Source organism: Calonectris borealis, chromosome 11 (assembly GCF_964195595.1).
Source record: "Calonectris borealis chromosome 11, bCalBor7.hap1.2, whole genome shotgun sequence".
Lineage (NCBI taxonomy): Eukaryota > Metazoa > Chordata > Aves > Procellariiformes > Procellariidae > Calonectris > Calonectris borealis.
The window spans coordinates 17,881,808-17,905,712 of record NC_134322.1 but is presented as its reverse complement, the minus strand read 5'-3'; the positions used below and the strand labels follow the sequence as shown (position 1 = coordinate 17,905,712).

The following is a 23,905-nucleotide window of genomic DNA, read 5'->3' as shown; positions in this document are numbered from 1 at the left end:
ACAGTGTTGTCTGCTGTTTGTATGGTAAGCAGAATTTCTGATATCAGGAAAAGTTACTCAGTATGAGAATGAAGACTCCAGAGAAAAGATGTTGGCTATGTGTTAAAATTGAGACAAACCCACAGGATTTTGGTGTCTTAGAAGAGAACTCATCCTTTTGGTTCCATTTCAATTGAAAATTGACTTATTTCTGAATGAGAAAACACATCAATTTATGTGGGGCAAAACTGACTGTAGTGAATGACACACTGGAAATGAGTGTGCTGATCTTGGCACTGGTCAACTCCTACCTACTACCAGAAATATTTCCCCTTTATACAGATAATGCAGACATTCACAACAGAAGGAGCCATTAAATAAGTTATCCTTTCATACATAGCAGCACATTAAAACAGTATTTAAAAAAAAAAAGTTTTATGCTTTATGCCATCATTGACCAGCTGTGTTTTTTGTATTAAAGTGAAAAACTGAAATACATAATACGAAGTGGGAACAGTTGGAGAACCACACTGGTCCTGACAATCCTGGAAAGAGGCTCAGCTTGCACCTTGCAAGGAAACTTGCACAACATAATGAACTCGGGCTACACTGGCAACGTAGAAATGATCAGGACTTGACGCACCACATTTTTTATTGTAGAGGATGTTCTCCGTTGGTACCAGTGCGATTGCAGCTGTTTCTCTTTACTGGGCAAAAACCCTAGGTTACTTTTCATAGAATAAGTTATGGATTGTGTATAGAAGAGAAAGGCTTTGTTCGTCTGAACACAAAGTGACATACAGTAAATCATACTGACAGTCATCTTCTTAAACTATTTTTTAGAATGTTTTGTACTAAAAATAACTACATTAATGTTGCAAGAAACCAGAATTTTAGAAGAAACTACTTTTAATAAGCAGCAGCCAGTAGTGTGTGTCATGCCAATTCCTTTAAAAACACCCAAGTTACCCGCGTGACCAAGACTCTATTGTTAGCTGAGGCGTTTACCCTTGCCTCCAACAGCTTGCACGTGACAAACCTCCACTGTAGCACCCAGCTTCTTCAGCTCACTCAGCCAGACTGTCTGCTTGTGGGACAGGCGATCATTGGGACCTTTCACTTCCACCAGCTACAAAGAAATGTGGATGATGATTGATTAGTAGTGTGCCTGTGGAGGAACTGGAAGATCATTGGCTCCCACAGACTAATAGAATATTCTTTTATGGCTGTCATTTGCAACAAAAGTAATATAAGTTTAGCACAGAAGGCCCAGTGGGTGCTAAATTATTAACCCAGGTTCCAAAGTTTAACTGTAAGAGAATGAAATTTTATATAGTAAATAGCCATTAAAACACAGACAGAGGCACTGGAGAGTGAAGACGCCACATATTCAAAAACTGATAATCTGTTCCAGCTGATACTGACAGCAACTTACTCGGATGCGCTAGAGAATTAATTTCTGCTACTCAGATGTGTTTTATAAACCTGTAACAAGTTGCTCCAGCAGCTGAAAGATGTCCAATAGTCTTCTAGTACCTACTCCACTACCATGCAAGACACAAACCATGATTGTTTACTCAATTTTTGTAGCAGAGACAGACATAGTTGTTGTAGTCTCATATATTCAAGTTTTTGTGTAAGTGGTGACATTAGCACCCCTTGCTAACAGTCAGAATGTGTATGACGACTGATTGATAACAGTTGCTTTACAGTAATTATTTTAAATGAAGACCTATTCTACAACAATACCTAGCCACCTCTTGCTGTTTCTCATTATGCCTGTTAAAGCTACAGCAAAATGTGATGAAACAGCAGATAAACGATCACCTACTACTTGCCATAGCTGCTGGGCAGATGAGCAGCAGGTTCAACTCCACCACAACAGGAAAATACAGTTTGTATGGGCTGACAACTGAAAGGTTTTATACCTAGGGGTAAGATCAGCTGAGCACTATTTCCATGAGCTCCCACTATACCTTAAAGTGGTTAGTGTGAGTACGCCACACAACCAGGTCAGGAAGTCCCCCTCTGCAATGGCGTAGATCTTTGGAAAGTCGCCTAAAAACACCACTCAGAAACATTCCTCCAAGGCAAGAGACAAGGCTCTGTAAGAGAAGTTTTGGTAGTTGGTTTTCCCCCTCCTAATTTTCTGTGCAGCCATTTCCCAACTCTCACAAGACTATTCTATGGCCCATCTCAGCTTTTTGTCCAGCCAGGTGTAACAGAAACTTAAGTAGATGTTATCATCTACAGCAATTCCCTGCTGTGTTCCCAACTACTGTCACAGGAAAAGTGACCCTATCAGAAAAGAGTAACAGTGCTTGGGATTAGGGAGAATTGTATTGAAGTCCCCACTCAATTCCTCCCTCCCACCACTCACCATCAGTCTCGCCTCAGTGCCACGGTACAAACTGTGAGCACGCTACGGCCACGTGTGATTTAACGGCAAGCCTAACCAGAGTCCCCATTCCAGACAACAGTTACTTACCTGAACTTGCTGGAGGGAAATAAAACGCCCCCAGCTAACTAGTGCTGCTGCTTTTCCCTCCTGAGTGGTCCAGATGTCAGCAATCAACTTTGCCAGTGTCTCTGAGGAAGCTGTATGAAGCTGCTGGAGTCTGGCCTCAATGGCATCCCTCCTGTTCTCATAGAAGCTGTCAGTGTATAAATCCAGGGGGAACGTCTATATAAAAACGTAAATACAGCCCTGAGGAACTGCCAGCAAAGCAGCGATTCCAAGAATGACAATGCCCTACTTCAAATTTTTTCTTATCGCAACTTCAGATTCACTCACTGAGTCGATTTAACTTGAACATGTCCACCACATAAACCTTTATTAAATGGGAAAAGATTTGGATATATTTTAACACCCAATGCCAGTGCAACAAACGCTGGCCACATCTTAGCCTGTGTGCTGTTGGTTTTTGACCTCTAGACAACAAAGAGCTATCTATCTGCTCTCCTAACTCTCTCCGAGCAGTAATATTAAAACTGCTCAGCTACAGTGAGCAGTTGGAGGTGGGAAGAACAAAGCAGTGATGACACCGGGGAGTATCAGTCAAGCCGCCTAAAAGCAGAGAAGCTTATGCATAGTGCTGAACACATTATTGTATAAAGTCACTGCAGCAATTATTCCATTTTGAACATGGCTGAAAAAGACTATCACGTAGTAACTGAGTGCCACTCTATTTTTCAAAATCAAATGGCAAATTTCAGCCTTACACAAACTGCTGCCACAGCTAATCCCACAAAAATACAGCCTAGGAATGACAGATAGAATCAGGTGCGAGCTTTCAGCTCATCCTTGTTCATGCCTGAGGCTCATGATAGCTTTGCTCTGCATTAATAAGTAATGACATGACATTCATACAATTACAGCATCTTACAAGAATAGAAGATAGGCCACAAGAAGAATTATTTGTATGAATTCCATTTACCAGTATTTATATAGCCTTTGGAGCTACAATGGTCCCCTTCCTGTCCTGTCTATGAGCCTGCAAGTGCCTTCATGTCCCACCTCAAAATTCCAAGGCAAGAAGGACAACCATATCTCAGTTCTTTCTGCAAACAGTATTCAACCCTAAATTTACTTGGTCAGATGAATACAAGAATCAAGTAGTAAAAGTCATTTCAAAGAATAGCCACTACTCTGTAGTAAGTTCCTCTTTTCATCATTAGTTCTCCAAGCATATGACCAAGAACATACTTATAATCAAGTGCTGGTGGCTTAAGAAATTATTTCAAGACATGACTCTACACAGACTCATAATCCATGTCACTGTTAAATAAAAAACAGGTTAAACTTCAGATTAGTGGGACACAGAGCGACTCATGGATTCACAGTTTTGAGTTTAGTCCTATTGGCTTAATAATATAATTGTACCGTTTGATTCTCTAGATATTTACAGCCTTTACTTAAGGGACTATGTAAGGATGGCCTTGAGAGAATGTATCTCCCTCTCCGCCAATTAAAAAGAGGTTTTTGTACTGGTCACTAATTAGGGAGACAGCCATCTCCGAAACCACCAGGTGGTTTTCAACTCAGCCACTAGGATTTCTACTTCATACTGGTGCAGAAAAATAAAGGGGGGGGTGGGGCGGAAGGGGAGAAAAGACAAGAAAAAACTTCATGTTTCACCTCTAAAATAAGAAATTTCTACCTAAGATACCTCATACTGATATAAAAATGTAATTTCTTACAGTACACATAAATCCAGCTACGGAAGAGGACAGCACTGGCTGGTCTACCTCTTGGTCAGGGTTCCAATTAGAAGCAATGGGTTAAGGTGGAAGAAAGATAACAATTGTCCGGCCTTTTTTAGTTCTACAACATTTGAGATGGCTTTTTAGGGTTTTCTTAGCAAATGTCATTAAAAGTGATCAAGTTTTCTAATTGCAATTATTAAAACTGTTTCTAGCTGTAATTTGTAAGATGTAAAGCATTTAGTTAAAAGCCGCAAGTTCACCTGGAATCATTAATCTTAGGGTGTGGCAGGGAGTTGTTGCTGGGGAGGTGTGTTGTTTGTTTGTTTGTTTCTTTGACAAACAGGAAGGATGATCCCAAAAGCATAACCATGTTGGGGTGGAGCGGGTCGGGGTGTTAACAAACCTGAGTTTAAAAATGTGACTTCCCTTTAAAGGCCACTGAAAAGAAATAGATGCTTTTTTTTTTCTCTTTAATGGAATGCGTCATCTTCAAATGAGATGCACAATGCTATGGTATAGCAGTGGTCTTCCACTGACTATGAAGGAACTCTGACCAGCGAGTTCAGATATAGGACGTACGCATTTAGCCAGATGAATCCCACCCTATCCGACAGTCAATCCAGACCTACGCAGCAATTAGTTACCAAGGAGCCCTTTAGTAACAAGCCCAAAATAACAAATAATAAAACCAAGCAAACACCAAGACCTGCCTGGGAAGTCCCTCAGAATAAAATGTTAATCTAATCGCGAGTAAAATTTTAACACGGTTACAGAGTCTACAGCAATGGGAAGAGAAATTAACTACAGAAAGCCTTTCAAAACTACCTGATAGGAGTTTCTGAAAACGTCGGGAATGTTGTCCATGAAAATGATATCCCACATCAGAATCCCATACAGCGTAATAAATGTTGAGCCTTCCCCGTGAATACCTAAAGGGCAAAATTTCATAAAAATGGAAACATTAATTTCTACAGCAATCTCATATGATGAGATACTAAGTCATCATGATCCAAACCAGAAACACGTTTATACACAGCTGAAGTCAGTATATACCAACGTTACAGCATCAAGTTGAAATGCAGTTTATCACTTCCACAATTTGCTAATGCTTTCTACTTCCAGGCTAGTGGCCTTCATTTACAGCGTAGGATTAAGTTACTATCCCCTGTCCCGAATAAGGTTTATTGTTCTAACTCTAACAATTTTTAATACACAATTTTTTAAAAGTTTTACACTAAAAAGTAATATATTAATAACAAAATGTTTATATATAAAAATGTTTTCTAATATACATGTACACATACATGTATACATACATATACGTATATGGAGCTATACATATATGTATACATATATGTGCTGCAAAGAGCAATCACTCACCACCAGCAGACCAATGCCCAGCCAGTATACTAAAAATGTAATACATTAATAACAAAATGTTTGTATATATAAAAACGTTTTTTATTACATTTACATATACACATACATGAGTATCTATACATGTACATATACACACATTTACATACACATGTATGTACACATATATGTGTGTATGTATAGGTGTAACAGAAACAATTTTGGGGGGGTTGGTTTGGGTTTTTTTTTAATATAGATGTATAATATGTATACATACACACATATATGTATATATATACGTATACATGTATTTTATATATGTATATGTACAGGTATGTACACATGTATGTATATATGTTTATATACATAAAAGTGGATGCGTATATATGTGCATATCAATACACACACACACACATGCATGTGCATGTTTTTGTATATTAAAAAAATTGTGGTGGGTTGATCCTGGATGGCAGATAAGCCCACTCGCCCAATCACTTGCTGACCCCTCCTGCCCCAGCGGCTGGGGGAGACAACTGAAAGGGCAAAAGTGAGGAAGAAAAAGAAACAAACAAGCCCACAACCCTCAGGAGCTGAGATAAAGACAATTGGGGGGGGGGGGGGGAGAAAAAAACAGAAAAGAAGAAAGGTGATGCGAAAGCAATCGCTCAGCAGCAGACCAACGCTCCGCCAGTCCCTGAGCAACAGCTGTTTCACTGCTGAGCGTGACAGCGTGGCAGGGAGCACGCCTGCCACGTAACCTCGGCTGGGGTCAGCTCTCCTGGCCGCGTCCCCTCCCAGCCGCTTGCCCGCCCCCCGCCTGCTCGCTGCAGGGAGACGCGGAGAAAGCCCTGACGCTGGGTCGGCACTGTTCAGCAACGGCTGAAACCCCCCTGTGCTGTCAACGCGGTTCTGGTCACCAGTCTAAACCACAGCAGCCTAGGGGCTACCATGAAGAAAACTAACTCCATCCAGACAAACCCAGTACAGGAGTGTATATATCATATATGCTATATATACATATACAAATGTAATTTACTACATGTCACATATTATATAGTAATAAAAATAGGTAGTATGTAACATATAGTATATAATACATAGTATATAATACATTATATAGTACACCATAATAATGTAACTGTTTAAATATCTCATATTTAATTATAAATATATAACTGTATATATTTATAGCATATAATTGTATGATATATGATGTATATATATTCACATATGTTCCATACTATTATACCAATATATATTATATGTGCTATATATAAAAATTACCTAATACACATTATATCTCATATAGCATGTATTATGTGTTATATGTTAGATTATATATGTGCTGTATTACTGTATTAGTATAATATTGATAATAAAATATAGTAAAAACATAACAACTATATTTATAGTATATAGTTAGATCCGTATAAGATATATTATTATATATAATTGTATTATATTTGTTGTATAATAATTGTATAATATTGTATAATATGGTATAATATATATTGTATATATTGTATAATATGTAAATATATTATATTTGTAATTATTTATTATAGTGGAATATTTATAATATATAATATTATCTAAATCATAGTTAACATATGTACGGACATATGTATGTATGTAGACATAATTGTATACATTATGTCTTATATATGTGTACGTATATATGTGAATGTACATATATAAGTATCTTGATATGTACACATATATATACATATATACACACATTCCACAACCTCTCTGGGCCACCTGTGCCAGCGCTTGGTTACCCTCATAGTAAAAAAGTATTTCCTTATGTTCATATGTCTCTATATATGTTCATACATATACATGTCTCCCTATGTTCACATATATATGCTCATAAATGTATGTGTTCATATATGTATATGAACATATATATGTATGAACATATATGCATATATGCCCACGGCAGGGGGTTGGACTAGATGACCTTTAAAGGTCCCTTCCAACCCAAACTATTCTATGATTCTATGTATGTTCTGTTATTAATATAATATTATATGCAATGTTATATATAATACATATAGATAACAGAATATATGCTATATGTTCTTGTATTATATATAATACATAGTATAGTGTACATGTGTTATATATGTATGCTATATCACACATATTCCAGAGAGAGAGAAAGAGAGGGAGCGAGCGAGCGTGTGAGCATGCGTCAGCGTGTGGGTATAGCGCTGGTCGGGGCGCTCTGTTCCATTAGGCCTGCCACCAAACCACCCACGGCCGTTGTGTGCTCAAAACTTGTACCGAGCCACTGAGCCAAGACGACTGATGGTGAGTGGGTGGGAGTGAGGAATCGAGTGGGGACTGCAGCACAATCCTCCCAAATTCTAAATATTCTCACCTTCCCATTTACCCTTTTCTGATATGGCCCCTTTTCCTGCAACAGTATTTGGGAACATATAAATAATATAAAATTATATTAAAATATGTATTATTTTATCTTAAAAAATAACCTGCTTACCTTTTTGTATTTTGCTTTTTTCCTGTAAAACAGCCCTATATATTCTTATTTGTTCATGGCTTTCCACAGCTCTTAAGTTGTAAAAAATACATGAACAACTACTAATACAGCAGAAAATCAAGCCTTTTCAAAAGAAGTTGCTAAGTGACTTGCTATGGCATATACTGTTTTCATGTTCATCTAGTACCAAAAACCAGTGGAAGTTTACCTTTCCTTAATGACACCCCCCTTAAATGACACTGCTAGCATTTTACCCCTAACAAATAAAATAGCTGTTCACTGATAAGAAAGGCAAAGTAAGTGATTTTCTATGGAGATAAAGAAGCAGCGTTGGGTTTTCTCCTAACACATTTCAAAACCACCTTAGGTATATGAAAGCAGCAAATAATTAAAGGTCAGGTGGAAAATACATATTAGAGCATTTTGGTAAGGAAATTACATATTAGAACCGTTTGGGAAGGAAACAGAATCAGGCTAAAAACTAGTCTAATGAAAGCAGCTAAAACTGGTCTGTCTATTAACTAAACTGCTTAGTAAATTGGTTCTTTACTCCCACAGTTACTTTACTGTACAAAAAAAATTTACTGTTACCCTGATCAAAACCATTCTGCCTGTAATGAGTTAACGCCAGCTCCTCAACTGAGCACATGACTGTGGATACACTGAAGTCTTCGCCTCCTTCTTCATCACCAATATCCTCCATTAGAAATACAGATTTTCCCATTCCCATCTGAGGACACATCTTTCCTTTGATTGTAACCTGAATATATTAAAAGAACTAGTTACTTTCCCGCATCACATTTAAAAAGCTTTAGCCTAGGTGTTTGAATCTCTCCTAAACCACACATTCCTCCTTTTCAGTTTTGCTTAAAATCAGAGTTAGACTTGTTTCCAAAAATCAACTGAATAAAATTTAACCTGCCATTCCCTTGAAATCACTGTTTTGCTTTTATAAACTGGCAAGTGTTTCAGAAAAAAAAAGTCTAGCAAAAATGCTGGGCAGATGGGAATGTAGTCTTTCTATATGCAGGACCAGGAAGAAAGAATACAGATGACTGAGAAGACTGATTCTGGACTGAGAAAAAGAAGGGCTGTAGGGAGACATGTGGTGACAAGGCCGAGAGAGAAAGTGAGGCTCTGCTCTGACTTCGCCCACATACTATTAGCTTTGCAACAGTAGGGAAAAGAATGACTTAAAAAAAAATCCATTCCAATACGATGCAAGTGCATCACATTGCATATTTGCATAGTGCATATTTAGAGTGCGTAACTCCCAAAGGTTACTAATAAAACCTTGCTTTTTTTGAGCCATTAATCTAATGCTGACAACATGCTACTGTTACTATTACTTTTTCTTACACATAGAATGCTTAGCCTGAAGATACCAGAGGCAATGCACTGATTGGATCAGACTCTGCAGACAGAAAGGTTCCGAGTGTTGCTGGTAAATTAGTGGAGTTCATAGCTGATCACATTCGTAACACACACTCAGTAAAGCAATGTAAATTAAATCAGTGTACAGCTGACTAACTTCAGCTAAGCAGCTGACCATTTATTAAATAAGTAGAAATATTTGTTTACAAGAGGCTTTTGTTTTAGAAACACATTTGTATTTATTTTCCTGCAGCTTAGTGCAGCTGGTGCATAGTACGTAACAACAGTCTCACAGATTATTTTTTCTTGTCAGAAGAAAAAAGACCTCAGGAGTTGTTATTTCTCAGAAACTACCAGCAACTTTACTTACATGTGTCACATCCTCCACAGTTACGGCTGGCAGATCATGAAACAGGCATCTGAACTGCTTGCAGCTTGGCGAGTCTCTGATTCGTAAGGCCCGCTGGTAGAGAGAGAGACGATGCCCAGTACGTACAAATGGGTCTGCCAGCCCATTTCTGATGCAGTGAATGGCCTAGCAAAGAGCAAGGTAACAAGCAGTAATTTAGAAAGACCTATGCACATCTGTCTGTTCTTACTAAGCCCAAAAGTGCAATTGATTTAAGGAGCACAAAAATGTGAACGTAAAAAACAGCATATAAGATAGGGCCACCTTTCTCACTTATGTACTGAAATTCTAACTAGTAAGTAATACTTTGCACTAGTAGTCGTCTCGATTCGAATCTGCACTAGTAGAGTAAAAAGAAATTACTCTCCATTTGTACTGATCAATATAAGATTAAGGAAGTGTAAATTCTACATAAGTGACCAGAAAAAAAGAGTTGGTTCTAGGTAAATCAGTTTAATACTTTGAAGCCAGCTTCTTAACAGCACGTAATACGGAAACAAAAGGACCAGATGAGTTGTGTAAGAATGTACACACAGAACAAATTTTAGACCAATGCACTACTGCACTGAAGAACACCCAGGGTTAAATATGGACTCCAAAAATTAATTCAAATCATGGTTCTGACACACTCTCTTTCTGTGACTTGAGGAAGGCACTTTGTCCTAATTTATAAATAAGGAACTGAGACTAACTCTTCCTTTGTACAACTTCTAATTCCAAATCTGAAAAAAGCTTGATATGGGGAAATAAGATGCAGAAGAGACAACTGCAGATGCTTGACAGCCTATGATATTATTTCCTTTTCACAGACTTAGAGAATTAAAATGCAACATAAAATATGAGCATTTTAATCGCAATTCTCAATAGCCTTAGTGAGGCAAGGAAGCAACACCAAGGGAAAAAAAAAGTCATTCTCTGCTTATTTTTAATAACACGTCAACTGCTACTGTTCCTGGCCTTAAAACTTTTTTTAATCTCTATTTCTCATTGCCAAATTAGTCAGGTATCTTAGGTGTGTTTAATTAGATTGCTCTTCTTGTCCTTTAGTTAAACGTTGATTTTCAGTCTGCCATACTTCACTGTGACCACCTATCAGTCCTACGGAGTTTATTTTCAATCACTGACAATATTTCTCCTTTGCATGTAACAGACAGGAAAAATGGACATAATCTCCTGTACTTATAAATCCTCAGGCCAGCAGCTGATACAACTACCACCTGCTGTTTCTTGCACAGAAAATTCATGGAACTGCAACTGAGCCCTAAAATGAGTTAGACAGTGGCTTCTACACCTTGTGGCTCTTGAAAAGAAAGTCTGTGAAAAGCTGGTGCTGGCTCACAAGGAATTCAAAGCACAACTGCAGCTTGCAGTTTTCTCTGGTTCCTTTATATTCCGCTCCAGAAATCTTTCCAGAGGTGCCAGAAAGTTCTACAGAGATTTACAATAATCCTTGCACATAATCCTTGCCATTCCCATATGGTTATTTTTCTCTCATTCGGCTACATGCCAGCTAATCACTTAGGAAACTTAAAAACCACTCACCATGTAGACCGTGTTTCTAAAAGCCTGAACTGCATCATTCAGACTTGAGACTGGCAAGTTTACCCACTGCACAAATAGTGTGCTTTGCTTGTACAAACACACCCTACTGGTGTGTGTCCTACTGGAAGGGAAGAGGTCAAAGTTTCAGCAAAAGCTAAGATTACCTCAAAACCTCTTCTCCCCTCCTCTGCCTTCCTAAGAGAATTAAACAGACCAGGATGAACATAGCCTGTAATACAGGCTATCTAAAACCATTCATGTTATTCTCTACCAGTCTAAGGGTGGTCAGTTACAGTTTCTCCTGTAGGACCATGGAAATAGTTTAAATTTGCTGTTAAAGACTGATAACCCTGCCAGAGTTGTGTACAAGTAACAGATTAGAAATGGGGTTGTCTACTGCTTGACCCCTTATAGTAGAAACCCCACACCAAAACTATTCCAGAAGACAACCTTCTCCCCACTGGCAACAGTTAGTCAAGGACTTAATTCTCTTACTTTTTTGTTTGAAAACATTAAAAAACTCCTTCCGATCGTGTGTGGTTTTTTCATTTCAGATATGGCCTCATCATGACTTAGGTTCAGAAGCAGACGTGTTCTGTTTCTTACACATTAGGCAACCAGAACAGGCAGAACAGCAAGGAAGCTGCTGCCTGGTAACTCCATACAATCAATCCTTCATGCCAAACAGTGTTGTTCTATGCAACAGAAAAAAGCAGGCCAAACAAGGATGAGGGTACACTCAGTATTCAAATTCGTAGGAGGAACTGGTTGCCTGACCTTGGGATTCCTACCAATATCTGCATTTTGAGGAGAGCCTACCCCACTGTCCTTCTCATATGAACTATTTTTAAAAAATGTTTTCAGACAATGACTGCAGTGTTTCCAGCTTTACAGTATGCAGTGAAGGTACCTTCTTGGTGTTTTTCAAGTGCTGATGTAAATTCAGAGCTAGGCGATCCCACCATCGCCCTCTGCTGTCCGTACAATACACATCCTGAGACAGAAGAGTCTGCAGCTCCTGCACCGCTTCCTGCAGCAGCAGAATTACATCTTTACTAATTGAGTTAGAAAACCAAGTTGAAATTCCATTATATAATTAGCTTGTCACTTTCCCTTCTAATTACTGGGTACTATAGAACTTTGCCTCTGCACAATTCAAACCCCATTTTACTCCAGCACCCAATGTATTCAGGTGCATGGCTGTATCTTAAAAACTCTATTAGAATAGAGATATTTTTATGTAAACTTAAAGGTTAGCTGCCAAAAATACATTATTTTTGTCCTTTCTGTATTTCTTATTGTAGATGAAAAAGACCTGAATGTTACTTATTTCCTTTTTGCAGAAGCAAAGTCTTTTTCAGAATAATCTGGTTTGCTTTTACATGTAAGTCAGAGGCCTTTGGAGATGTTAGCTCCTAAGGTGAAGAGGCAGGGATTTCATAGAAGACTTTTCTTCCAAGATTTTCTTATTTAAAAGCAGTAATCAAATTTAGTGAAACACAAGTATCTTTACATAACGAAACAGCAATATCTCAGCAACAGTCTTATGGTATATTACATATGGTAGATCTCCAAAGCATAAGCAGAAATCAAAACAATTTAAAACTTTCTAAAGCAAGAAAAAAAGGCTCTTTTTCCTTAAAAGTAACCTATTAAGAGAACTGTAGCAAGTCCTGGCAAACATTATCACCAGCCACATCAGAAATGTGAATTGATGTATAATGCTACCTTAAACATGTATTCCTATTCACTTCACCACTTTACCTCATACATGTGAAGTCTCTGCAAAATTTCAACACCTTGAGAAAGGATTCTTGTATACACCCAGCCAACTGTGAAATGTCGCAGATACTCAGGTAAAACTCTGTGATAGCTGAAAGATAAGAGCAGCTCAGATCAATTTAATGATGGCAATTTAAATTCTTAAAATTCTCTTCCTAAGAATACTTATACCTAAAGCATTTACAAAAACTAAATGCCTTATGTATCAAAATTGAACTGAAATGAGTATCCCAGCTGTGAAGTCAAGAACCCAAAAGTAAGAAAATAGTTTAGCTGAGGTAGCAAGTGCACTTGCACAGCATATTTTGGTTTCAACAGCAGTGGAATTATTAGCTAATACATTTTACAGCACATGCAAAACAATAATTTATTACATCATGTTTTGTTACTGCCAACTTGTTCTCGTAAGTCAGAAGATTAACTTTAGAAACACAACTGAACAAAACAAAAAGGCTAGAACAACCATTTCCTGCTATAAAAAAAGACTAGGCACCTCTACGTTTCAAGACAAAGTCTTCTGAATGTCTTATTGAAATCAAAATTGGTTTTTCCACTGTCTTCAGTGTGAAATGGAATAGACCTCCAAATGATCCTCTATGAATATTATTTTAAATCAGATGCCATGAAAATGAATATAATGCCAAACATAAGGCTTTAACTTTCAGTGTATCATTAAGCTAGAAAATAAAATAATTGAAAGAAAAACTGATGAGGGACTTCAAAAACAATACACGTTATTTCAGTTCTCAGATCTTCAGTAATGTTTCCTGAATGACACCCACTTGGAAGTCTGAAGAGATGAATACATAACGTTTGCAACATTCTTTTGTTCACTGTGAATTTTAAATTCTGCTTATTGCTATTTGTCTAAAAGCCATAAAAACAAACTATGACAAGGGAAAAATAAGGCTCTTGTTCTTCTGCACTGGCACATAGAACTTCCCAAAGTTTTACAAAAAAGGCTTTTTCATATAATCACTTAAAAGCTAAACAACCAACCAGGAAGTTCAAAGCTTTCAAGCTTCTAAATTTATCAGGCTTAAATAATATCGCTAGTCCATAAGCCTCTTTCAAAAGGAAAAGGACCAAAAGCAAGATAATACACTTAATAGTTTCATATGAACATTAGGCTAGTTTCCAGTTTACTACCTCAAAGAGGGATGATCTTTCAGTTCGTTCCAGGTTTCTTTAGCACACATATAGAGATGATGAGCTTCTTCCCAGTTCCCATTTACCATCACAGTGGCTATATCATTTGACAGATGAGCAGCAGTTGCATACCTAAGGGAAAAAACCATAATAACGGTATTAGGCTCAAAAAGCATTTATAGTTAAAAGAAATCAATTCCTCCATACACTACCTTTTAAAAACTCCCTTCCAGTCTCCAAAGACATTGAACCATGCAGCCAACTTTATTCTTAACCTTGTAGGATCAGCAGAGTTTACACTAGCAGGGTACTAATGTTTAGAATTACTTATAAACTAGAGAATGTATTTTTTGTTTTGTTGAGAGTCCATTCTAATAATCATCACAGCAAATGAAGAAACAACTTTCATCAGCAGTTGATCATGAAGCAAATAAATATGCTATTTTGGTTCAAAACGCAAGCCACTGTGAATTACAAGTCCTACCTGGATACAAAAATGCATTTAAAATCATTGCAAAAGTGCAATTCTATCTATTTATATCTGGAGTTCTACATGATGATTTCTTATTTGCCTACACAAGTACTGCAGCAAAGCTTTTCTAGAAATAAACAGATTTCCAAACTACCAAAGCTCCCCCTACCTGATAAGGTCTTCTCTGTCCTGGAAGACCTGTGTTTTCCTATTTACAGTGTAACTGGGGAACACCATACGCCCCATGTTTACCATAAGGACTGTGGAGAGCTGGCCTTGACCAGCACTACCAGCTTCTTCATCCTCCATTGACTCAGGCAGTGAAAATAGCAGCAGAATTCGAGAAAAGACAGCCCGAGGGCCTTTACAGACCCTGACAGATTTTCCAGCCAAGTCCTTCACCCTGGAAGGACAAATAAAATTAATATAACAAACATATCTCTCTTGTTTGAAAAAGAATACCACAGGAAAGACAAATTATATTAATGAAGCAAATGCAGTACATACCGATATGTGTCAGCTTTCTACCCAACCTGCATTTTGTACAGAAAGGATTCCACACTCAGTGAGTTCAGACCCTAGTTCTCCAGCCTACTAGACAAGCTAACTGCTAGACAAGCACCTTTGTTTATATGCATTATTATTCAAACAGCTACTTTTTGGTATTAGTTACTAAAAGAGGTAACTGCGTAAACTCCAGAACTGACTTGTACCCTAGCACCAGTATCCTGGCTATTACCGTAGTTCATATTCCTAGACTTTTTGTGGACGTTCTAGCTACAGATCCATCCCTAAACACCAAGAATGGTAATGCTGTAATCACTCCTATTAGGGTGGAATGACACCTTAAACCTGAATCTGGATCCCAGAAGAACCTGGAAGTCAAGGGCATCTGATATACACAGCTCTGATAGCCACAGTGAAAAAATTCACAGCAAAGAAAGAACAGTTTGGCAAGCAAACAATCTTTTCCCTTTAAAAATATTGCCAAAAAGGAGGCTTTATGCTCAAGTACAGTGTCAATCACAAAAAAGAGGTTATTGCTCCCCTCTAATTCTACTAAAAGAGATCACCCAGCAAATGAACATCAGACAGTTGCTTTAATAGGCAATGACTTTCCCAATGTCTTCCTAGATGTTTTTCTGCACTGATTTTGCTTTAAATAATTCAGAAACGTTTCTCTGTATAACTGAGAAACTTTGGAGATAGATAATCATGCCCACAGATGAAAAGCATGACACAGTTTAAAAGAAAAGTCTATTTACCCTTCTGTTTGAGCCACTGTGAATCAAAATATAATGCCGTCTTTTTTTATTCATAAATTTACTAAACGCATTCCTTTCTTCAAAAGGCATCTAGGTTGAGTCCTTTGAAGCATAACGTACTTTCACCTGCAAAATTTAACTATAAACACAGTTACCTTTTTAAAATCACTGTCCCAATACCAGCCTGACTCCTGCTGAAGACTGAACGTTGTTTTGCCAACCTCAGAAAATCATCCACAAGTTGCTGTTTCTGACCATTTGGGTTTGGCAAGTGAAAGATCTTTGCCAATGTTTTTAGCTCAGGGGCTGAAAGCAAATCCAACCCTTCACACAGGTCTTCCAGTTCAGATTCTAAAAGTAAAATGATCCACATATATTTATTATGTGCTGTACATATACACTCAAGCAACAGCTCAAGTACAGTACATTCATATAATCTAGTACTAATCTAATGATTTAGATTCTTCAAACATGTATTATCGATGCTAGCTGGTTCAGCTTGAAATCCATTCTCTTCACAAGTCCAGTTTGAAGGAATGGAATAATCAGAAAAAAATCCCTTTGCAACTTCAAAACAAAAGCAAATATAAAGAAATTCTGCTGAGTTACAAAAAAATGCTGTTCAGAAAAACTTGTCTTCCTGCTGATTAAAACTTTGCCTGATGCAAAAAAAAGTGCTGCCAGGGAGCAGCAAGAGCAGAGCTGCTTGACAAGGGGGAATGAGCCAGGAGTCGAGAGTGACCACAGCCCTGGTGCAGTCCCACCGTAAATGAACAGAATGGGCAGAGCAAAAGTCCTGGTAACAGATTCCACTCGCAGCCCCAGAAAAGGCGTGATGATGAATCAGGTCCAGGGTTGATCTAAGAGACGAAGCCGGACATAAGCCTAGAGACAAGACTACCGTTTACGTCCGAGATCCATCCACAGTACATGGCCACAGACAAGACTGGAAACAAACACCTGCAGCATTGGTTGGAGGTCCAGCCAGCCAGGGACGGACAAGGCCAGGGACAGGGTGCCTGCAAGACAGCTCAGGGCAGTACTGAAGGGTATTAAGTAGAGCTCCTGGACCAATGCGCAGAGGCTGCGCAGGTGAGGGCAAGTAATGCCTATTGTTGCACCTATAGCCCTGACATTTATTTATTTAGTTCTCCCTATTACCTAATTTGCACTAACTGCTTTTATTATAAATGTAACACAACACAACTCATCTACCTGAAACCTTTATTCTGCTCCTAATTCTCTTCTCAAGGCACAGACAAGCATGTAGTGCATTAAACTCTAACATGACACAACTGCAGATTCTATTTGTAATACTTTTAACATTTATTAACCCTGGCCATACCTGTTTGCAGAAATCTGGCTTCAGCCAGTTCTTCAATTATTGGTGACAAATCCATACTTATCTCTTCATACTCTATTTTGTTCACCTTTAACCAGTTCAGCTTGCGTTGAAAAAGTCTCACATATAACTTCTGCCCACCAACTGCAAATTTTATTTAAAGCAGGGAAGGATAAAAAGAAAATTAAATTCTAAAACATAATACTATGCATAATCACTACCTAACCTAGAAAAATTACTTTGATGCAGATATCCTTTAAAACACATTTTAAATCTGCCCACGTTCTATGAGCAGACTTGGTAAAATGCCAGAACTTACCTTTCCAAGTAATTATTGCTCATTAGAATCTTCTAAGTTTTGTAGGTAGAAAATTATTACAATGTATTTTGTAGGTGATGAACATTGCTAAAATGCATTTTGGAGATGCTTACCCTTTAAGAAAGAATTTTTTTCCTAGGAAAGACAACTTCATTTTTCAAACTCTGCATACTGTGATGCTAAATAAGTCTTTTTGCTTTCTTTAACACCCATTCAATAACCAACTATTTGATGCTAGAGAACAAAAGAAGCTGTAGTCTGACAGAATGATTTCATAATCCCAGAATACCTCTCTGTGTAGTACTCTTCAGATTCTTATTTTTCCAAAGATAAGCTTAATTTTACTAATATATCTACTGAAAACAAGGGGAAAAAACCTCCTATAGATTTGATTTTTATCAGGGAAGTGCTCTCTTAAAGTACTTTTTAAAAATACTTTAAAAATACTAACAATGCTGAAATTCAACGAAACAGCTTATTAAATCTTAGCTGAAAATAGTCTAGCTACTGTTACCACATTCAGCTCCCTTTTGAATACTTAATTCATCCCTCGTTAACTTCTAATTTTTTTATCCCTGTCTGCTGCGGCTTAACTGAAACTGATCATTAATAAAAACAGACACTGAAACACTACCAGATCTAGATATATTTAAGAAATGGCAGTTAACTTTACATGCTTATTTAACTATTCTCCTGTCCTTAAAAAGACTTTTTCAGCCTTTTTTTTTAATAGAATGTTTCCAGGATCAATTCACTGAGAGAACTACATTCAGACATATAAGCTTGTTAATTTCCTCTGTGGGGTTGTAACTTCTTTGAAGTCTGCTCCATTTTTTACAACTCTGGAAAAAGGAAAAAGGTCAAGCAACACATGAACATCCCTCCTCCAGACCATGGAAACTGACCAAACTAGGGCTGCAATCCAGTAAAGGCATGTGAGGACTGCTTCCTCTCTAAAGGATTTGAATGACAAAGAGAATAAAAAGTTATTAATTGCTTCTTAAGCATCCTGTTCTGCAGTACATTACCTTTGAAGGTTTGGGGGATTTTTTTTTCTTTTCTAGTTCTTACAAATGTATCACTGAAATAAAAAATTTGCTCTAAGTTGAAATATTATCAGCAAAAAGATGCAGACGATTTTAGAAAAGTTCACCCTCTATGAGTCATTAAAACGCAACAGAAAAAAATTACATCATTTTTTCTTGTTCAGTTTTCTGTACCTCAGTTCCACTGGTGACTATAAATCAATGTTTCTCAGATACGATTTTCTGTTGTATAAAAGTTGGAAGGAGGATTTCGCAAAGTGTATTAAGTAGTATCACTAGAATGATGTGCTTGCATTTAAATTCTTCCACCTGCAACATGCGGTGAAATTAAACATACAGAATACAAAAAATATTTTTTTAATATTACACCTAAGTTCAGACATATCACATCTTGAGCAGAAAGCCTAACATTGCACTGCAGATTACTTGTTATGGATACACCTCTGCTTTTCCCTACTTTTATTTCCAGTTTCCAATACTTAAAAAATTGGCAGTGAGTGCTCTACATCCAACACAAAGGCCATCCACTTTTGAGAAAACTGGGCAAGAAGGAAGGAAGGATTGCTTCAAATTTAATCCTTTTAAAAATATCATTCCTTTCATAATAAGCATTAGAGATAATTCACTGAAGAATGGTAGACATTTTAACAGAAAATAATGAAATACTGGAGAACACCTATGATCAAGCAACTTTATAGTATTAAGCACTATAATATATGTGTGGGGTTTTTTGGTGTTATGATAACTGAAAGACAACTCTTGCTTGGGTAGAAACTTCTAACGTGGAACACATAACCCATCTGCCTGAACTTTTAAAGTATTCTGTCTAAGATTTCTTGAAGGTAAAGACATCCATCTGGTCACTTGTCCAGAATTCATTATCTATTGACATAATGCTATCTGATCACTTCTCATAGCTGAATCATTGCGTTTTTCCTACCCTGCAAAGAGAGATTGTTTTATTTGTGACTCTAGCAGTCACTGCACACATGGATTTATCAGCACCTCTTTGCAATAATTCTTTCTGTATTCTGAACTCCTGTGAGAGGGGAATACTGAAATCACACTACTGGAAGAGAAACAAGCCCTTCCTTTATTTAACAGAACAAGTTACTATTACTGATCAATGTTGTACTCATCCAGAGAAGGGAGTGTGGAAATAAGGAAGCTGTATCCTGAACATCTCTTTTAGTATCGGTCAAAGTAGCCAAAGCCTGCATCCACTAATGACCTAGCTTAAGTTTATTCCTAGATCTTCTGGCTGTAAATGATACACATCTACTGCTTGCCTCAGGGAGCCAATAACAAGAGTTTTGTTGCTTACGTTCCACTCTTTCTTTATATATTCCCATTTTAACTATCACAACAAAAACAAGGCGTTATCAAGCTCCAAGATGTCACTGTATACACATTTAGGTGGAGAAAGTTAACTCTTTTAATATTCTTACGGCCTTGAGTGCACCACAGGCTCTGCAACCCCATCCCAGCCCCCAGAGGTTTGCTGCTTGTGTTCAAGGTCAGCTCTGAATCAGTGCAGCTGTGCAGCTAGCAGCCTAGTTACTAGCATTCTAAACACTGGATAATAATCATAGCAATAACCATGGATTCACACCAAGCATGAAAGTAACCTCTAAACGTGCTGAGTCAAAGCTCACAAAGGCCACTTCAGAAGTATTTTTGCAAGGTCTGTGTATCCAGCAGAGGCCTCTTCATAACCCCATTTTGTAGAATTCCCATCATCAAAAGCTTGGTGTTAACTGATACTCTTTTTCTGTGCTACAAGTTTCCTTCCTTGGAAACGTGTTTAAATGCGGCAGCAAGTTGACTTAAGATTCTAAAAAATAGTATCAAAACAGTAAAAAAAGTATTCCAAAAAACCAGAAATATACATAATCATTCTTTCCTTATTTCTTACAAGTCTCCACTCTTTATCATTTCCTTCCATTAAAACAACATTAGGAAAGTTTACGTAGAAGAAGCCACTGAGGGATACATCTCCTGAGAAAAAGGAGCTGCTTCTCTTAAGGAATTTATCAAGTTAAATTGCCCATTGGTATAGCACTCTTCATATAAAACAATGTACCATCTCTCTCTACAAGAGGTAATGTGACAATATATTAAAAAAAAAAAAAGATACCTGATAATTTGCAGAATTTGGTTATAATGTTCATATCTTGCTCATCAAAGAGTTTGACATCATCTTTGTTCTCCAAAACTGCTCGCACCACCACTAGAAAATTCTGGAGGTAATATGGGTGACCAGGAGAGCTGGGCACAGAGCTAACCTCATTTATTTTGTCTAAAATGTCCCCAATGGAATTCTGAAATTCTACCTTTCCCACAGTTTCTGACAAAGTATGATTAATCTCATCTTTAAAGTCTTCATGAACTTCCACAGGAAGTACTTGTACATCACGCTTGCTAAAGCAATTTTGTGTACCACAGTTCACTTCTGTCTTCGAAGAAGGAAAAACCTGAGTGTGAGGCCGAGTCTTGACTTCCAAACTACTGGTCAGCTCTGCTGAAGTATAAATGGCTAGATGTGTCTCAAATTTATCAGGACTAAGTATCACACCTTCAGACCTACTTTCTGTTTTGGTGCTCCTTGTACCAATTGGTAACCTTTTGCCATTAATGTTATCAGCCGGTAATGATACCTGAACAATATCCACAAGGTCTTCTCCACTACATTTGTTTATTTCTTTTTGAAATTCAGGTTCCTGCTTTGAAAAATTTTGTTCCTGGTGCTCTCCCTGAGCAAGCTGATTTTCTTTCTGAGAACTATGCCCAGCATAAATCTCATCATCATCATCATCCCGTGCTGCAGCACTTTTGCACATATTGTGAACAGCTGGAGGTGAAGAGTCGATCTCTTTATACACGATCTGTTTTCCTCCCTGGATACAACGTCTTCTGGACAGTTTAGATGACAAGCTTCCTAAAGAGACTACTTTAACTGTTTGAGCCTGTGGTTCATTGTTAATGCTACAGACTGAACTACTATTGCTAAAATAAGGACTAACCTGTTGTGCTGCACTCCCTTCTGTTTTGAATAAGCTGCTTTTGGAAGGACTTGTCTCTAGATTTAAGAGTTTTTTTGAAAAGTATGAGCTGGAATTATTGTTCACATTTGCAGCTGGGGGACTCTCATTCCTAAAAGAGTTGAGTGTTGAATCAATGATGCCAATCTCACCATGGTTTCTCTGACATGTTTCATCCATGTGCTCATTTATGCTGTGTCTTGGCACCATTTGCCCACACGTGGGACAAGAAATTTTGGCAGGGGGAACATTGTTAAAAAAGGAAATAATAGAAGAGGATGCTGAAGGTATAGATGGTGTTCCTTTACCTTCCACTTTTTTTGTTGTTCCTTTTTTTTTCTTATTTTTGCTGAGTGACAAACTTATTCGGGATCTTTTAATTTCTGAAGACCTAGCTTCTGCCATTACAAAACTTCAAAGCATTTACAAAAACACAGGCAACTTCATCCAGGTCATACTTCCTTATTCTGTAATACTTCAAAGAAAAAAAAGAGTCTTCTTGGCTTTGCATTTTCTGTCTGTTATCCTCTGACATGCCTTCAAGGAAAAAACAAAGGTATTGAATTAAAGATTTTCTAAGGTACCAAATACAACCAAGATGAACATTGGAGAAGAAAAAAGAAAACTGTAAAAGTGGAAAAGTCAAGCAATCTTAACTGCTACAATGCAAATGTCCCTTTACCTTCTCACCAGGCAGGCAAAGCAAGCACACCATGATTGTCATGCTGAGCACTGCAGCTGGCTTCATGAGAATGGTTTAAAAAATGGAAATACTATTACACACTTTGATTAGTTAATGCCACGTTCACTTGCTGATGTAAATGAAAACTTGAGATAAAATTCGATGTAAGGATATAGTCAAATCCTCTAATTTTTGTCATTATCTTGTTTGCTATTTATAGGCACATTATCTTTTGGTGCCAGCTATCCACTTTTACAGAGCACGCGCAACGTGCACGTGAGCGTCCCAAGCACAGGCGCGGTGCCTCGCAGCACACTCGGTCCCTGCTGTGGCGCTTCTGAAAGCGCCCAGGACACCGCGCCGGCCGGGCCGCGCTCTCGCGGGCCGGCTCCGAGCAGCCACGCCGCTCCGCACAGCGCAGTGCCAGAGCTGCAAGCGGCCCTGCGCGCCCTCCCGATGCGTTCCCGACGGGGATGGCGGCGCCTCCGCTTTCTGAGCACCGTTCAGAGGTGCCTGCCTCCCGCCTGCCCGCCCCCTTGGCGCCGCTACCCCTCCCCGTCGGCCGGCCGCCGCCTCCCCTCGCCTGGGCTGCGCGAGGGGCCCCACCGAAGTCCCCCGCCGCCATGCCTGACCTTCCCCACGCACCGGCGCCGCAGCCGAGCGTCTCGCCGCCGCCGGCCCAGGGGCCCTGACGGGGGAGCGAGGGGCCGCCGCGCGAGGCGCGTGGCTCAACGGCCGCGGCAGGCGAGGCGGCCGCCCTGGGAGGCGGGCACCCGGGCCCCGCGCGGCAGCGGGCCCCGCCCCACGGCACGCAGCGGCCTGCTGCTCGCCCGCCCCCGCCGCCAGGCCAGCCCAATGCATCGCCGATGGCGGGTCGCAGGCCTGGGGAGCAGATTGCGGAGCCTGCCTACCGCGCTCTGATGGAAACGTGCGAATGAAGACCTATTTGTTTTAAATATCTTGTCCTCTTTAAATTTAAAATTTCCTTCAACAACAAATAATGAAAAACAGTGATCTATCTTTATAGAAAGGGAACCGGAGGCGCTCCAGCTGGAACTTTCTTTTTTTTGTTCAGCCAAGAAGAGAGCAAATACGGAAATATTTCCACCTTGAGAAACACCCTGTAAGGTGGAAGGTGCCGTTTGCTCGCTCTGAGTTACTGCAGGCTTAAAAAGCTTCTGCGTCCTACCTGTTTGATAATCACGATGCCAAAAGATAAATTTCCAATTTATACTGCCAGGATACATCTTAAGTTCTTCGCTAAATGCGGTTATTCCTGCAATATATACAGAGCCATTACAACAGCAGATACAAAAGCTATGGACTACAGATTAAAGAGACTGCATAGTCAAAGCACAAATACCAGGTATTCTACATGGTTATGTATCTGCCCATGGCAAGAAGCTTTCTTTTTAGAATAAAAAGACAAAATCAG

General features: G+C 38.7%; 1 protein-coding gene across 7 annotated transcripts; it reads right to left on the bottom strand.

Annotated features, from left to right (window-relative positions):
• Positions 1 to 870: 870 nt before the first annotated feature.
• On the bottom strand, positions 871 to 23,259 carry FAN1 (FANCD2 and FANCI associated nuclease 1). 7 transcript variants are annotated; one of them, XM_075160243.1, is made up of 14 exons: positions 23,103 to 23,259; positions 20,885 to 22,325; positions 17,386 to 17,526; positions 16,196 to 16,391; positions 14,945 to 15,178; positions 14,304 to 14,435; positions 13,137 to 13,245; positions 12,283 to 12,402; positions 9,792 to 9,956; positions 8,639 to 8,807; positions 5,011 to 5,114; positions 2,468 to 2,662; positions 1,956 to 2,084; positions 871 to 1,108 (listed from the first exon to the last, which is right to left on the bottom strand). In XM_075160243.1, the coding sequence occupies exons 2-14, from the start codon at positions 22,191 to 22,193 to the stop codon at positions 971 to 973; spliced, it is 3,141 nt and encodes a 1,046-aa protein (XP_075016344.1). In that variant the 5' UTR covers positions 22,194 to 22,325; positions 23,103 to 23,259; the 3' UTR covers positions 871 to 970. The 7 variants fall into 7 exon arrangements, 6 of the variants coding, with proteins under 6 accessions (XP_075016344.1, XP_075016342.1, XP_075016345.1 ...); XM_075160241.1 differs by having other exon boundaries at positions 23,116 to 23,252; XM_075160244.1 differs by having other exon boundaries at positions 13,137 to 13,236; positions 23,116 to 23,231.
• Between the last annotated feature and the right edge of the window lie 646 nt (positions 23,260 to 23,905).

Excerpts from the sequence above, each read along its gene's own strand:
- FAN1 (XM_075160243.1), bottom strand. The coding sequence starts at position 22,193 with ATGGCAGAAGCTAGGTCTTCAGAAATTAAAAGATCCCGAATAAGTTTG. Across the intron at positions 8,808-9,791 it reads CTGTGGAGGATGTGACACAT|GTTACAATCAAAGGAAAGAT; the intron begins GTAAGTAAAGTT and ends TAATATATTCAG. Across the intron at positions 1,109-1,955 it reads CTCACACTAACCACTTTAAG|CTGGTGGAAGTGAAAGGTCC; the intron begins GTATAGTGGGAG and ends ATTTCTTTGTAG.